This window comes from Eumetopias jubatus, unplaced genomic scaffold (assembly GCF_037043125.1).
Source record: "Eumetopias jubatus isolate StellerSeaLion01/CBP00866 unplaced genomic scaffold, mEumJub1_p1.0 scaffold_16, whole genome shotgun sequence".
NCBI lineage: Eukaryota > Metazoa > Chordata > Mammalia > Carnivora > Otariidae > Eumetopias > Eumetopias jubatus.
The window spans coordinates 16,882,255-16,899,358 of NW_028274822.1; the positions used below are offsets into that span (position 1 = coordinate 16,882,255).

Here is a 17,104-nt window from a genome sequence, read left to right on the forward strand (position 1 = left end):
AGATGGGAAAAGAGACAACGTCTGAGAATCCAAGTCAAGTTGATGGGCAGTCCTCCAGGGATAACAAGAGAACAAAGGCTCAGCTAGGACCAGTGACCAGCTAGCCCAATGGGCCTCGCCTTCCAGGAAAGAAGACGAGACACACAGAGAGGAGACAGGAAATAATTATTCCAAGAGATGAAAGATGAAGCCAGAGGGAGTAAGTTATCAGAGGAGGAAGCTCAGCAACCCCGCCATCAGGCTGGGCTGAGAAACTTGACCTGGGGACCAGGGAGAAGGGACTTGAGGGGTTAAAAATTTTTAAAGCACAAATAACTGCTTGGGGAAGATTTCAAGGATGTTATGAGATTAGAGAAAACAGGAAATGAAAAGCCCCGCAGACTGCTTGGGAACCAGAGGCCCCCCTTCCCCCATTCCGTCTCTGAGGAATTAAGTGCAGGAACATGCAGACGTCATGTGAACCCAAGGGGGGCCTGGCTCTGCTGAGCAGTTTTCATTCCATATAAATAGCATCCCCTGAAATGCCTCTGCTGCAGATGGTGTTATAAATGGTCTGGGTGGATTTTATGAAACGGTCATGGGCGGGCCTGGTACATCTCAAAGAAAATGAGTTCCAGAATCTACCTGAGACCGCTTGTTTTGTTTGTTTTGTTTTTCATCTCAGAAACAGACGCATACTTTTTTAATCTGGAGGGTGTGTTTGGGAGCACATAGTTTTCTGTATTTGTTTTCTAGTGCTGTCTTAATTTCCACAAACTGGGTAGCTTTTAGCAACAGACATGTATTGTGCCACAGTGCTGGAGATCAGAAGTCTGGAACCACAGGGTCAGTGGGGTTGGTTCCTTTTGGAGACTCTGAGGGAGAATCTGTTCATGCCTCTTTCCTAACTTCTAGTGGTTGCTGGCAATCCTTGGTGTTCCTTAGCTTGTTAGATGCATTGCTCCGATCTCTGTCTCTGTCCTTATGCAGCAATTCTCCCTGTGGGTCTCTGTGTACAAATTTCCCTCTTACAAAGACACCAGTCATTGTCTTAGGGCACTGCCTGACCCAGCATGATCTCATCCTAAATTGAGCAGATCCACGAAGACCCTATTTTCAAATAGGATCACATTCACAGGTACCAGGGGTTAGGGTATATCAATACATCTTTTGGGAGGACACAACTCAACCCACAACACACTCTCCAGGGTAGTCTAATCCAAACCAAAGATGTTTGTGTGACCTGGCTGGGGATGCTGTGGGCCTGGAGGCAAGAAGCAGCCATGTGCTCAGGGTAGGTGTGATAAGTTTATAAAGAGATGAGGTCCCAGGATAATGGATGTGGGAGAACCTGGTGGGCCATGGCAAGAGATCTGCAGAAATAGCCAATCAGCTGTCTCCTAGGACCAAAGAAACATAATACGACCTCAGTGTCTCCTTTTGATAGAGTTGCTATATGTATTCTGGTCATCTGCTCATTAAATTATATACATATACGCCAAGTGCCTATGGGGTTATAGGTCAAGGGGAGAGCATCTGATGGCATATATACCAAGTGCCTATATGAAAGAGCATAAACCGCAAGCCTTCGCTTCCAGGAGCCCTTCTTCCAGAGAAAAGACAGGACAGGGCAAGAGACATGAAATCACGATTCTAGAACACACACAAGGCCAGGAGGAGTAAGTGCCCACAAAGAACAACCCAAAGGGATATATGGATATATGGGTCCATCTACATCTAAATTCTATAAATCCACCATTCCACACTATGGTCCGATATTTTAAAAACATAGCAAGACAAACAACGCGATGTGGGGGGCATAGAATGGAAAGTGGTGATAGCAAAAAAGGATAGGGCAAACAACAGGAAATGTGGTTGCTGAGCTGTGCGGCCAAACTAGTAAAAGTGAGCTTCCTGCAAATCTCTATGAGTTTCCTATGGCTGCTACAACAAATGACCAGAACTTTGTGGCTTTGTTCTGGAGTTTAGAAGTCCAAAATGGGCTTAACAGGGTGTTACGGGCTGAACGGAATATTTCCCCCAACATTCATTTGTTACCCTAACCTTCAGCATCTCAGCCTGTGACTACCCTTGGAGTTAGGATAGCCAAAAAAAGGTGGTTGGGCACGTGGGTGGCTCAGTCTGTTAAGCATCCGACTCTTGATTTTGGTTCAGGTCATGATCTCAGGTCATGGGAGTGAGCCCCGTGGTAGGCTCGGCACTGAGTGTGGAGCCTGCTTAGGACTGTCTCCCTCGGAGTCCCTCTGCCCCTCCCCCCCCATCTCTCTCAAAATAATAAAAGAGGTGATTAAGTGAAAACAGGGCTGTTAGGGTGGGGCCTAATTCCATCTGACTAGTGTCCATATACACAGATATTAGTACATACAGAGTGACACCAAGGAGAAGGTGTCATCAGCCATCTGCAAACCGAGGACAGAAGTCTCAGAGGAAACCAACACGCCCAGCACCTTGATCCTGAACTTCCAGCCTCCAGAACTGTGAGAAAATTAATTTCTCTTCTTTAAGTCCCCCAGTCTGTGTACTTTGTTACAGGAGGCCTAACAAACTAATACGAGGGGGTTGAGTTTGTGTCTACTTTTGGTAACTTGTCTGACTTATGTTTTTACCAGCCATTACCAGTAAATGGCCCTATTTTCAACTAACCATCACAATTATCAAAATTCATACAAGAAGCTTCCTTGAAATTCAGATTTTTAGGTTCAGCTCCTAGAGATTCAGCAGGCAGTTGGGTGGGGCTTCCACAGTGGTGGTAAGTGTCTAACAAGCTGCTCTCTACCCCAAACGAGAATGTGTATATGCACAATATAGAGAGATTATTATAAGTTATACTAATGTAAAAGACGTGTCGCACTCTGTATTAAGGTGCTATTTATAATGTAATGGCCATAGACCTAAGACTCTTTCAAGTTGAATTTGTACTTGTAACATTTTCTCCATCAATTTCTTAGACATCCAGTCAACAAAAACACTAAATCAAGCCCCAATCTGGAGTGATTGCCAACTTCCTGAATATACTTCAGCTGAATATACTTCAGCCACGGCTGGCCTCCAGCTCCCAGCCTGACGGTCCTGAACCTGGGGCTGGCAGACGATGTGCCCAGCAGCATGTTCCACCCTTTCTACCATACGGGCGCAGCCGACACGAGTGACTTCAAGAGTAATGAGTAGTAAAAGAACAAGGAAGCGGTGGATTGTGAGTATTCATTACTTTTGTTCTTACCGTAATTTGTCAATTTCAGAGATTCAACCCTTAACTGCGTTTGACAACCAGCTTGAAAATTTAACAAATGGCTCTTGCGAGCCCGTGCAGACCAGCTGGAACAGACCCCCGGGGCAAAGGAATCAAGACATCTTTAAAACTGCTGCAGATTGTCTGAGTTTGAGAAACACAGCCTCCCCATCTCATAGGTGGGGAAAGTCGTTTAGCAAAGTAACGTCGCTTGGGTGAGGCCAGGCACACAGCTGGTTCTGGACTGACGTCAGGACCACCAGCCTAGCGCAGTGTCCATGGGTCAGCGGCCTGTCTCTAAAATATGCCTCGTTTACCAGAAAAGTACAATGAGGAAAGAAGCATGTGGGAAGGTGCAGGTGGTCGGATAGAGAGAGAAAGGAGAAGAGAGAGGAGCGATCACCCCGGATGAAGGACATCCCAGACAGGGGACCGCCTCTGGATTAGAAATGGGTGCATGTAAGGAGGAAGGCAGATAACGCCAGAGTGCTCAAGGAGAAAGGCCACTGAGAGGGGGGAAAATGATTAGCCAGGAGGGAGGAGGCCAGAGGTCTTTTAGGGGGCGAAGTTTGTATGTGATATGGGACTGAATGTAGACTGCAGGGGATTATGGAGTTTAAAAGCAAAATAAGAAACAAACAAACAAACAAACAAAAAAACGAAAGGAGGAGAGGGGCCAGAATACTGGCCTGAGGACTTCAGCAACAAAGGGGGATAAAATCAGATGGTAACCCAAGAGGGTGGCAAAAACCAAAACACACAAATAGTGTTTGATGGATTTTGTTCCCTTTAAGATGATGGACATGTGTTGGGGAAAGCAACTGGGAAAGGATGATGGAAAGGGGGAGATGGAACTCAGTTTAGATTCCCGGCACCAAACTTCTCCCTCCAGCCACATCCACACCCGTGAACGTAGCTCCCCCACCCCACAGCCGGAGTCCCCACCCACGGCTGGCTCTAAGGTCAGTCTCTCCCCTGCCCCAAACAGCCACGACTCCAGCTCCCTCCTACAAGACCAAACCTCCCTCCCTGAGTTTCTGGAACCCTCTCTCCCCGTTGTATTCTGAGGTCCGGCTGCTGTCCTCTCTGGGCTTCACAGGTTGGGGATGGAGCTTTAACACACAATTACATGACATTTAATGTGTTAAAAAGACACAGATAAGAAACACCTATGTTCCTATCGTCCAGCTTAAAAAGTGAAACGTGACTCATCATTTGAGATCTGACGGGACCCCAATCACACCCCCAGCCTGACCAGCTTGGTCCCACTCCGAGGCGACGTCTACCTCAATTTGGAGATCATCATTCTCACGCGTCTCTTTCCACTGTCTGTGTGACACACACCTGTCTCCCTGAGCAACACAGCACCTTAATTTCATGTTTGGCCCCTTTATGTCCCGCATGTACTCTTCTACAACTTTCTTTCTTAATGTTCTTTCTGCATATCCCCCTCCACATTGGCCTGTGTGGTTCTGCTTTATTCCTTTTTGCCATGTTTTTTCTTGTTTCTCTCACTGCTTATTTTAGGCAGTGATTGTAAGTGCAAGCTTGGGAATCCTATGACCAGGGCTCAAATCCTATCTCTCCCACTTATTTTGGGCTGTGGTTCCCTTTTCTCATTTATAAAATAGAGAAAACTCCCTGTTCATAGTGGGGCTGCTGGAACTCAGTGGGACAACCCTAGCGTAGGCTGGGAGCCGTCCTCCATGTAAAAGTGCTCTCTAAATATTGACTCATTTTTCCATCCACATGAGTGTCAGGAAAACCACGCTGAGAAGGAAGGTCAGAACCACGCTCTGTGCTCAAAACTCTCCAGCAAAACGTCAAAGCAACAGTGTCAAGTGTTTTCTGGTGCTTTAGAAAGCAAATGAATTACAACAACTACAGGTAGTATTCCTCTATTAAATTAACTAGTGGTTATCTATCGCATTTATATAAATCATCTGATTCTTTCTTGGACCATTCACCTTTGGGAACCTTTTATCACTGAAAAAAAAAAAAAAAAAGATTTTCAATTTCCAGGCCTCTACCGACAGAATATTGTTGGAACATGACCAGAGTAACTTGTAAGGCAAATAGAGTGTCAGCATGGCTGTGTGACAAACAATGACAACGTGCGCCACCACCTCATCACCAGCGGTCTCAGCCAGTCCCTGAACGCTGGGGTTTTCTTGGCCAGTGTGTTTGGCCCGGGTTTGTCAGCATGTTCCCTGTTTGTTTTCAGCAAGTGTCCTAACGGAACATCATCAATTCTAAAATGGGATTTGAAGATGGCCATTGAATTAGTTGGATTTATATGTTTTCCAATGTCTCATTAAATATCAGGACGTGTAATCCTGTGTTGAGTAGCAATTGCTTCCAATCGTGTGTGCTATTTTGAATTCCCCCATATTAGATCAAACCTTTTGTCTCTCAGGGGCGCCTGGGTGGCTCAGTCGCTTAAGCGGCTGCCTTCGGCTCAGGTCGTGATCCCAGGGTCCTGGGATCGAGTCCCGCATCGGGCTCCCTGCTCAGCGGAGAGCCTGCTTCTCCCTCTCCCTCTGCCTGCCTCTCTGCCTGCTTGTGCTCTCTCTCTCTCTCTCTCTCTCTGTCAAATAAATAAATAAAATCCTTAAAAAAAACAAAACTTTTGTCTCCCTATATGATGTGTATTTGCTACTGTTTTCCAAAACAAAATAAATTAGTCATGCGTTCAAATGCAAATGGAAATCGCAAGGATGGTTTTTCTGGCTTTGGAAAGAGTTGAGTTTTTACGTTGCTTCTTGTTAGTGGTTTTCTTCAGCATCCACAGTGGATCATTCTCCGGGAGAGGTTACCCCGCTGAAAAAGAATCTGATTTCCTGCTCCTCTCTGGCAGGAAGGTATGTGTCCCTTTAGTTGTGAGAATAATTTGGGGAAACTAACAAAAAATAAATTATGGCGGCCTCTGACATGCAAAGAGCTTTGACTAGAGTCAAACTTCTTCCGATGTGGGCCAGGGCCTTCACCAACACACTCCTCAGAATTTATTGTCAAGTACATAATGGGTAAAACTTGCTCCCTAAATAATGAAGTAATTCATTATCAAAAGCAGACTAAACACCTAGAAAAAGAAATCAGTACGTTATCTCATACAACAGTAAATGCTACCAACTTCGATAATAGTAAACAGCATCTTACAATTTATAAACAGTTCTCATCTCATTAAGAGGTTGGTCCTCAGGAGATTCCTTCTGGCTAGAATTAAATACCACTTCCTCTCTTGCTCTTGTGCAATAAAAATTGCTCCTCCCTCCTTGAGCCCTGGAGCAATTTGTAAACTGAGGCTCATCTTGCCTTCCCTCTTTGGTTCTGTGTTTTCAATCACCAAGAGTTTTTCTAGAATCCTCCTGGCCCAAAGCTCAGATTGCCCTGTGTTCACCTACCCAACAGGACAGAAAAACCTACTTACTTCTTAGAGCGTATTCTTTGGGCTCCACTGAATTCAAATCGGAAAGGAATTCATCGGTGTCTTGCATGCATTTGAGAGAAATGTTTCCTGCAGGCAACACAAAAGGTAATTGAAACAGAAAAGACAGAAGACAAAACAATAAAGCCAGGACCATCATTGTCCCTTAACCTGTCAGGATAAAACTCCCCTCTTAGACACAGAGCCTTATATTTATGAAACTCTCATCTCTAATATGCTAGGGGAAAATGTGACATGGCTCACTCCGTAACATGCAGAGATAAACTGTGTGTCCTCAGCCACCTGCAAAGCAGCTGAGATGAACAAACCATGGAAACCGATTTATACACAACTTGTGACTGTTCACTAAACTGGCGCTGTGAATGTGGGGGCCGCTGACCACCTGGCTTCCTTTAGCCATGCAGATTAACATTGCCGCCTACCACGGATAGGCTGGATTTTTCCCTAGCTAGATGGTCTTGTGTATATCTCTGGGTTTAAAAGATATACAGAGGATGTTAGGTGGCAATAGTTGGTTTTTTCCAAGAATCATTATGAATCCGACCTATGAAACATTCAGATAAATCACAAGCAAAGAAGGGCTTCTTCGTGATCATCTGGATATCTTATGCATCTGTGAATGTGTCCTCTGGCCTTGAATGTGATCACGGAGGCGTGGGAGTAATGAACTCCCCCACGGAAAGAGGCAGCTCTGCCGTAGGACAAATAAGTTCCTGCATCCTCACGTGGGGGCTTAAAACACACATCCTGGGAAGGAAAGGATGCTGACGAAAGACCATGGTAACGGTGTTCATCTACTTGAAGGAAACATCAAATGTGTGGCTCTGGATTCCTCACGGTGTAAATATCCTCCTTCCAGAAAGGCTTTCTTTAAATAGTAACCTCCCTAACTATATTTAAAATGTGATGCAAACCTTACTTACACAGCCGGGACACATCCACACCTGTGCATGGTCATGACTCAGTTGTACTTCCTGCTCAGTAGCTTTACAGCAACCTCTAGCATCCCAGACCTCTACCCTTGGTCTGAGTCTGTCGGGACTGCTATAACAAAACACCCCAGACCGGGTGGCTTATCAACCACAAGGCTTCATTTCTCACGGGCGGGTCTCCGGGCCGGGAAGTCCAAGATCAAGGCTCCAACACAGTCCCGTTCCGGTGAAGGCCCCCTTCCAGGGCCATAGCTAGTGCCTTCTCCCTGTGCCCCAACAGGGTGGAGGCGGTGAGGGGCCTCTCTGGGGTCACGTCTATAAAGACACAAATTCCATTTACAAAGCCTCCACCCTCAGGACCGAATCACTCCACAAAGCCCCACTCCCAAATACCATCATCTTTGGGGCTTAGGATGTCAACGTATGGGTTTGGGGGTCGGCACAAACATTCAAACCAGAGCACCCTTCCTTGCATACACTCCACAATCTCTCACCTCTGTTCCTTTGCTCGTGCCGGGCCCCCTGTCCCCGGTGCCCTTCTCCTAGCCCACTTCCTCCTGGGCATTATCTTCCTGCTCCTAAGGAGGTGTTGGCTCTTCCAGGAAATCCTCCTGGGCTTCACTGTAGGTGAGGAGAAGTGCCTGCTCTCTGTGCTCCCTCATCACCTTTATAGACTCTCCTTACCTCCTCACGCTCAAACCGTCTACTTCCGTGTGCCCCTCTCCTACAGCCTGGAAGCTCCAGGAAGGCAGGCACTGCGCCCTTTACATCCCGGCTGTGCTTTTTTGAGAGGCAATTTATGTCAGAGCTAAGAGCAAAGTTGTCACTGACTGTGGGACCTACAGCAGTCTCTCTTGCCTCATTTACTTCATCTGGAAAATTAGGATAACAATAGTCTCAACCTCTTGGAGTTATTTTGAGATTTAAGTAAATACATTTAAAATACTAGGAGAACATCTGGCCTATCATAAATACTTTAAACGTATTAGCTACTATGTTTATATTCTAAATGCCCCTTGCACACCTGGCAGATGTTACTATATACCAGACACCCAGATAATGTATACACCAGAGGACTTCACAGTGGCTGACCTATAGTAGACCCTTAATAAACAAGAACCATTGTGGCAACTTACTATTATTGTCATTGTTATTGGACTAAAGAAAAAAAGATTTAGGCACACAGGCTGAAAAAGTAGATTAGACCCAAGTTACAAAGGGAAAGTCTTAAAACAATAAAGAAGAACTTTCTAGTAGCCAAACCTAACCAAAGATGAACTGGGCTCTTTCAAAGTTTGCAGAAGTCTCCAATCTTAGAGGTGCTCAAGTTTTGGATGAACACTGGATCAGGGTTAGAGAGGAGATCCACTATCAAATGGTCCTTATACAAATGACCTTCAAGGTCATAGCTAGCTTCAATGACCTTGAAACCTTCTGAGTCTTCCTTCAAAATTATTTTCTGTCATTAGCGCATCAGATTGTCACCACGCACCTCTACAGTTCTTAAATTGAGGCAGAAACGGAAAGTTCAGTACAAAAAAATGAAAGAGAACATCCAACCTGGAGCTACGTAGACAAAGCAGCAATTTCCACTAAAAAGGGGACCTAATTTAGCACCAGAAACAAGGTTTAAGTAGTTGACTACTTCAGTTACCCCATCTGTGAAATCATAAAATCATCCTGCCTCACGAAGTTGTTTTCCTAAGAGATTAAATGAGAGCTCTTAAGTCCTAAACGAATAGGAGTTTGTTTTAGAGCCCTCAGTCCCAAATGTATCTCCTGGGCTTTAACTAACTTCCTACGTTAAAAAAAAAAAAAAAAAAAAAAAAAAAAGGGTGGGGTGGGGTGGGGTGGGGAGGCTTCCCAACACTAGAGGTTTAGGTAATTTGAATATTTAGGAATGACTAACCGGGGCTGGCTCAGTCGGTGGAGCATGCTACTCTTGATCTCGGAGTTGTAGGTTCAAGTCCCACGTTGAGTGTAGAGATTACTTAAAAAAAATTTTTTTTAATCTTAAAAAAAAAAAAATTACTAAACAGAAAAACCTCTGACACCTGAATTGACTTCCAACTCCGTTGTCAACAGTCTGTAATCACTGAAACTGGGAGTGGTACAGCTCTTAGAATTCAGTGTTAAATACTCCATCTTTTGTCACCTGGCAGAAAAAACATAAACGAGCAGAACACACATCCATGCTTTAATCATTAGTATTAAAAACCATCTAAGATGATTTTAAAATACCACCTACGTAAAAAGGAAAAAGAGAATCTTACTTTTGGATAATTAATAGCTGGGGACCCTTTGAATGTTTGTTCCAAACCCTGAGAAATAAAATCATGACTGATTGAGGTTCAAGGAGACTTGGTTGTTTTTCGAAGACACCTGTAGATAACCTGTTTCGTGCAATGCAATGTGTTGGATGTAAAAATAGGACATGAAAGTAAACCACGCGTTCCCTTCCTGAAAGCAGGTCTTTATTGTTTCCTGAGGCAGCAGTAATCAGCTGATGCTGTTATTAATGCCACAATCATTTTATTCAAGTAACTAGCTCTCCAGGAGAGGGAATCAGCTGCTCTTCAGCTGGCGCTGGCTTTGAGGGTACAAGGATTTGTCTTTGCCAATGAGAGTAAGGATCAGCCTGCTGGGGAAAATAAAACCTGCCGTTGTCGGGCTGCAGAATGGACGCCTCTTCTGCTGAGAGGGAATGGCGATCGCAGATTTCAAAGCAGGCAGAGTCCCACAGAAGCTCAGCACATGTATCCCAAGGATGACAGACGGTTGATAAATAAGCACGTAACGTCGGGGGGTGCTAAGTGCCAGGAGGAAAATATACCGCAGGGCAAAGAAGTAGAGAGAGGCGAGTGGCTGTGTGCTGCTGGGCGGGGTGGGCACGTTGTAAGCAAGGTGACCTGGAAAGGCCGAGAAGGTGACATCCGAACCAACGAGAAAGAAAGGAAAAGGCGCATGTGGGAATAATAACGGAGGGAAGAACATTCCAGGCAGAGGGAAGAACCAGTGCCAGGCCCAGTGAAGGGATGGGAACAGGGTGTGACAGGAACAGCTTGGGGGCGAGGGAGATGCAGCAGGATGTGAGGACAGAAAGTCGGCTGGGGTCTACAAGGCTCTGGACAGGCCTGCACTGGTGTTTCCCTTGGGTAAGTCTCTTCTAAGATAACTGACATTGTCACGCTGCTTCGATGGTGTCTTACACAGAGGGAAGCGAGAGTCTAAGCTTTGAAATGTCCCATCATGATGTGGGCGCTGCCCGGATCCCAAACAGTTCAGTGGTTCCTTGAAGGCAGACCGATTTTCCGGTGAAGAGAGATGCCGAGGAGTGTCATTGCCACCAGGCCACCAGAATGAGTAAATTCAAAATGTCCCTGCTTCTTTGTGTCTTTCGCTTGAGAGTCAAAGCAGGAGCATCACTGTGGCCACGTGGTGGCCATCCCATGCCTGAGGGTTGGCTGCTGGGGGTCAGAGTGAGCTTCTGGTTTCCAGAGAAGGAGGCAAGACCCATCTCTTGCGGAGACTCAAGCCATGGCAGACTCCCCAACCCTGGAAAGGGGTCAGATGCAGAACTGACAAAACCAAGGATAAATGTCCATTATCCCTACTTCGAGACACGTCTTCTACCCTTTCCCAAGACAGGGTCGTTCCCTTTGACACATGCAGCTCCGCTTTCTCCTGACTCTTGTCAACATCACACTGTCCTCGCCAATCAGCAGATCTATGTTTTCCTTGTTCTTAAAAAAAAAAAAAAAAAAAAGTTTATTCTCCAGAAATAACCAATCCAATTAAACTTGACCTGAAGGTCAGCAAATTACTCTTGGACTGAACCCACCCTTTCTGGAACTGAGTTAGAGGTGTGATGGTGGACTGTAATCATAGCATTCCCCTATAGATAAATACATAGTCTTGCAACGGACTGTTTTAGAAACAGAACGGCCGTGGTAGTGTAATTTACAATTATAACTATAAGAAAAACTCCAGGATAAGCAGCTTGCGATAAAATAGCAAAGCAAATTGAATAATCAGTTCCTTTAAATACTGTGAGACATTATAAATAGCACTGTTTTGAGTCAGAACTAACCTCCTAAATTGAATTTGGAAACTAGCAAAGAATATTTTCTGGGAAACGCTACTCTGTTTCCTTAGGTAAAAATAACCACTAAGGGAAGGGTATAATTCCAGGATAAACCTGGAGAAGTAATTAGAAAGAAAAAGTAAATGTGGAATCCAAAGGACTCTGCTGCAGCTAAAGGCCAGCCTATAGGGCATAAAATGCATGTGGCCAGTGAAACAAATATACAGCAGGCGCTTCCGGGAGTATGTGCCAGAGGTATCTGTGATCATTATGTCTCCGTAGCCCAGATCCTTCATGCAACCTGCTCTGTCCTGCTCTGAGCCCAGCACACTGATGAGAGGTCACTGGGACTTCTCTGTCCTCTTGCTTTCATTTGGCTTTGACCTGTGGGAGGTGAGGGCAGGAGATCTTTGAGGGTGTCGAGGCAGCTTCCCTATCATTTCCATCCTACACCCTCCTGGCTTTGCCACAGCTCTGACCGAGGCCCTGTTCCATGGCTCTAGGTGCCCCCCCACCCCCTGCTCAGCAGGCCTGAGGGTGCGTAAGGGCTCCCCACCATCGCTAAGTCCCCGGATGCCTTGCTATCACTTGTTCCCAGTCGGCACTTTCTGTAACAGTCCCTTCCTGAATTTCTTTGAAGTGAAACCTTTCTTAGTGTGCTGGTTGTGTCCTGCTAGGACCCTCATTCACAAAGGATCTAATGCTGGGCACTCCCAGATCTACCTTTCCAATGAAGGCAGTGAATATAAATGAGCAAACTCCCAGGAAAAAACAGGCCAAAATGATGGAAGTTGTATCATCCAATGTATTGAGTCCAGGAAAATGTGCATCAAAATCTACTGGGACAGTAGAAGGGAAAAATGGAGGTGAACAGAGAATGTTCTACTTTATAGGGAAGACTGACAGTAGCCAAGTTTCAGATTGAGCCTCACCGCCAAATCATGTGGACCAAGGCTGGGCTATTCAAAATAAGAGATTTGCGGGGTGCCCGGGTGGCTCAGCTGGTTAAGCATCTGCCTTCAGCTCAGGTCAGGATCCCAGGGTCCTGGGATTGAGTCCCTCATCGGGCTCCCTGCTCAGGGGGGAGCCTGCTTCTGCCTCTTCCTTTGCTCCTCCCTTCTTGCTCATGCTGTCAAATAAATAAATAAATGAAATTTAAAAAAAAAGTTTTGGGGGTATTGGTGACAACGGAATTACAACTGGCTAGTCTAGAAGCTCCTAGCAGCAGAAAGAGGCTCTTTGCAGAGACCTAAGTTCCCACTGTCCTATCCCAAAAGTTTACAATGAGCTCTTGAGGGATATGAGGTTCCTAATTGCAAGAAACTCAAAGTAAACAAAGACGAGTCAAGGGTCAATGTAAGCAAGGAGTGAATTGTATAAAGTAGGAGCCAAGTTTTTAAGGAAACAAAATCCAGGTTCCTTATGTAGAAAATGTACATTTAGACTGAAGAGCTCCAATAGGGGACCCTTCCAGCATCTGATTCCCAAGTGACTGTGTCTTTTGTGTAACATTTATAAATGTCACAAGCAGCTTTCCACATTTAGCACATCCCTCGTTATTCTCAGACCATTCTTTGGGAGAGACGAATGGTTCCATTAAATCATATTGTATGCAATTCTTCAAACACATTTTCCTTTTTGCCCCCTTCCACTTAGGCATTAAAAGAAAAAAACCAACAACAACAACAACAACAGCGCTCACAGGATGATGGATACATTAACATGAAATAATATATTCATCTTGGCCAAAGATTCCGTCAATCTCCCTGTTGGCCAGGGATCCTGGGACGGAACTCACAAGCCCACTGACCTGGGGCTTCCGGATGGAACAGTAGTTCTTTGGGAGTACTTACTGAAGTAGGAGCCAAGAATTGGCAGAAAATGTGTTTGGGAGGAAGAAGCGGTCTACACCATGTAGCCTGAGCCAACACCTTCCTTTTTCTCATTGTCATAGTCTTCATCCCCTTGTTGGCATTCTTCTTTATGCATTACTGTTAACTCAATTATTGATAAAATAAAACCATCCAACCACATCCTCCAGCAAAAACGTATCTTGTATGCATGTCTAAAGTGCAAACTTCCCCAAAGTTAGCTATCATCTTGACTTTCCCATTTCTATTTAAGTCATCTAAACCCTGAAAAAAAAAATCTAAGAAATCACCTTAAGAAGTCTGATTCCTCTTCTTTCTCCGTTTCCCACAGCATGGAATCCTCTTGGTACTAGTTCTGAAATGACCCCTACAACCACAGCTTCTTTCCAGGCGTACTCTCACCACCCTAAGTTCACCTCATGACCATGGCTGGGCTAGCACCAGATCTTGACCAATTTAAACGTTATGACTGTGATGGCCATCTATGCTGCTCAAATATGTGCAGCCTTCATCTTCTGGGCACGTTGTAGGATTGTACTTCCAGCCTCCTTGTGAGGAGGCAGGATCATGGAACCGGTTTTGGCCAATGAACTGTGAAGGGTGACATCTGTCACTTCTAGCCAAGAGCATTTAATTGCACTTTCCCTTTGCCAGAGGAACCAGCAATTTTCTGTGACAGTGGGAGTAAGAAGACAAGGGGGTTTGGAGCTATGTCTCCAGCCAACCGACAATGAACATCAAATGTGACCAAGAGAGAAGTCTTGCTGTTTTAAGACACTAAGATTTAGGGTTGTAACCACAGCATAACCTAACTGGTCCTGATTGATACGCTCCCCCACCTTCCATCCTAAATACTGCCGCCGACTAATCTGGTTCTATCACTCCCCTGTCCAAATAAATAGCTCATCTCTATCACAGTACAAACCCCAGTCCATCATTCAAGGCTTTTTACATGTTGGCCTGAGCCTACACTGTAAGCCTCAGCTCACTCTGAACCGAGGAAATGGGCCTCCTAAGAATTCATGGAGCATGCCCCAGTTTCTGCCTTTGGTCTGAATATATCCTGTTTCTCAAGTTCTCACATCTGCAATTCCATCCAGACCCACCACTAGTGAAGAATGGGTAGAACTCACACAAGTTCCACTGTGGATTTCTGCTCAGCACTCAACTGAGTCAGCCCAAGTGTTCACGTCTTTCACTAATGGCTAAGATAATTCGTTTGAGATAGAGATAGAGATAGCCTCTCTATTCTGTTCCCTCTTTCTGGAATGGCTATGAATCCTGTTATTTTGTCCTTTTTGACTTCTAATTTCTTCCATAGATTTCATCTCCTTACCTCTGTGCTGTATTCCAGGTAATTTCTTCACGACCCATCCTCCAGCTCACCAATTCTCTCTTCGGTTGAACCATCCAGGTTCCCTCCCAGGGCGATAGCCCTGTGTGCTGTTTTTCTACTCTGGATTTCAATTTCTTCATTTTGGATCTCAGGGCATTCTTTGAAACTTTCTTGGGTGCTCAACTGAGCATTTATGGACACTAACTTTATACTGACAAGCATTTCTGGGTACTTCAGAGCGACTTTCACTTTATCTGATAAAAGCCATAGTGCCACAAACAAAAATTCTAGTATCGTGTTTTGCACATACTTTTTATTTGTTGAATAAATGAGTATTTGTCAATATGTACATAAACACATAGAGCGAGCACTAAGATTTAGAGCAAGAATATCTGGGTTCTAATACGCAAAGCCACTTACCCACTGTGAGGGCTTAGGCAAAGAACTGAATCTGAGCTCAGCTTCCTCAACTGTAAAACTAGATAGATTATTTTAAGACCCGTGCAGCCCACCACCACACAGGTTTATTGCAAGGTTAAAATGCAGAAACACATGAAAATGCTATGAATACAACTTAGAGTAACACAAGTATAAATATAACAAGTAACAGTAATTGAATTTCAAGTGTAGGAATACTTTATCACGCCCTTGCATTATACCCATGAATTGATGGGAGTTGACGAGAAAGTGACAAAAGAGCTGATTGCTAATGAGAACGAATATGCCGTTCTTCGGGGGGGCGGGGAGGGGGTAAGAATTCTGCAATATCCTGCAGCCTGTTCCTGCCATTAATCACTTCCTCAACTTCATGGAGATGTCAGAGACCACCATCAATAACTCTCACAAAAGCACAAGGGCTAATGTCCCGCGTTTATTTACATATGAAATGTGTTTAATACAGTTATGATGGATGTAGTGCATAACACCTGACAGCAGCAAGACCTTTTGAGGAACCGAACGTTGACTACAGTATATCATGCAAGTATCTATATATACACAAACGAATTTTTCTTTAAAAAAAAAAAAGTACAAAACATGTTTTAGGGATAAATACAAGATATAAAATGCCAAAGAAAACACAAAAAAACCAAAAACTGAAAAATAGAGAACTCTCCCAGAGAACTATAAACGGAAGGGACAGAGCAGTAGTCCTGCTGCGTTTCGATGAAGCAGAACTCCTGATATTGAAGATACTTATTGAAACGACCGAACTGAAGCCTGGTGGCTCAGTGCGTGACCGCCCGGCCAATCGCGACCCGCACTTGCTGCATTGATAGGTCGGTGGTAGAAGTTGTGCATTCCAACTCCAAGTACCAGAACGTTTGGCAGTAGCACCCAGAACAGGAAACGCCAACTCTTTAGACAGCAAAGGGTTAAGTCAACTGTGATTTTTTTTTTTCCTGTCAAGAGCCAGAGAAATACTTGATATTTTTAGTTGTGTCTTTGTAAGAGTTAATAAATTACATGACAAAAAACTAGACTGTAGAAATCTATTGTTCTAACTACAGATGTGTAACTTTTACAGTAGTCCAGCCCTTTTGTGACTTGACCTTGTGCTCTTTCGGCCAGCCTTGCAAAATCCACCCAGAAAACCACCGGCCTCTGGGTTTTCCCTTTGGAATGCCCTTCCTTCCCCATTCTACAGTGGAATTAGGGAAATGCACGCTCCTTCCTGGCGTTCTGGCTGAAGTTTTTAATCCGCTGCTGGGAAAGAAGCTACCTGCAGGGCTGGTTTCAACACCGTTTGGCGTGGCCTGGAAGAAAATGCCACGTGCTGGGGGTGCAGCGACACGTCGGAGGTGCACTCACCGACTCAGAGCAGGCACGTTGAGGGTAATGCTAAGACACTTAAAAGTCCCTAGTGTTTTTGAGACCCACAATACCTACAATTTATGTAGTGAATTCTAAAAATTAAAAACACTAAAAAAGGCATTATCTTAGCCTGGAATTAGTAACCCATTCAAATCGGTAACATACAAAATGGTTTATTTGAATTCAGGAACTGCCCCTGTTACTAAGAACTCTGTTTTAAAAGAAACAGTACAAAAAGAAAAATTCTAACCCGGGGGGGGAAAAAAAAACAATAAACAAAAAAACCAAAAAAAGGAAAAAAAAATAAAACCTCAAAACATTTTCCACTAAATACTGATACAAACATGTAACAAAGAGTATAAAAAGTTATTCATTTAAATATATACAAACTC

The 17,104-nt window shown here is 44.5% G+C and overlaps 1 protein-coding gene across 2 annotated transcripts in view; it reads right to left on the minus strand.

Moving 5' to 3' along the window:
- The window catches only part of LOC114208904 (O-acyltransferase like protein-like), a 59,014-nt gene extending 52,198 nt beyond the window's left edge, over positions 1–6,816 (minus strand). Inside the window, exon 1 of one of the 2 annotated variants that reach the window (XM_088019525.1) lies at positions 6,660–6,816. In XM_088019525.1, the coding sequence (XP_087875651.1) occupies positions 6,660–6,816 (157 nt within the window). The remainder of the gene's footprint in view (positions 1–6,659) is intronic. The other variant, XM_088019526.1, reaches the window with a different exon arrangement.
- Positions 6,817–17,104: the final 10,288 nt, after the last annotated feature.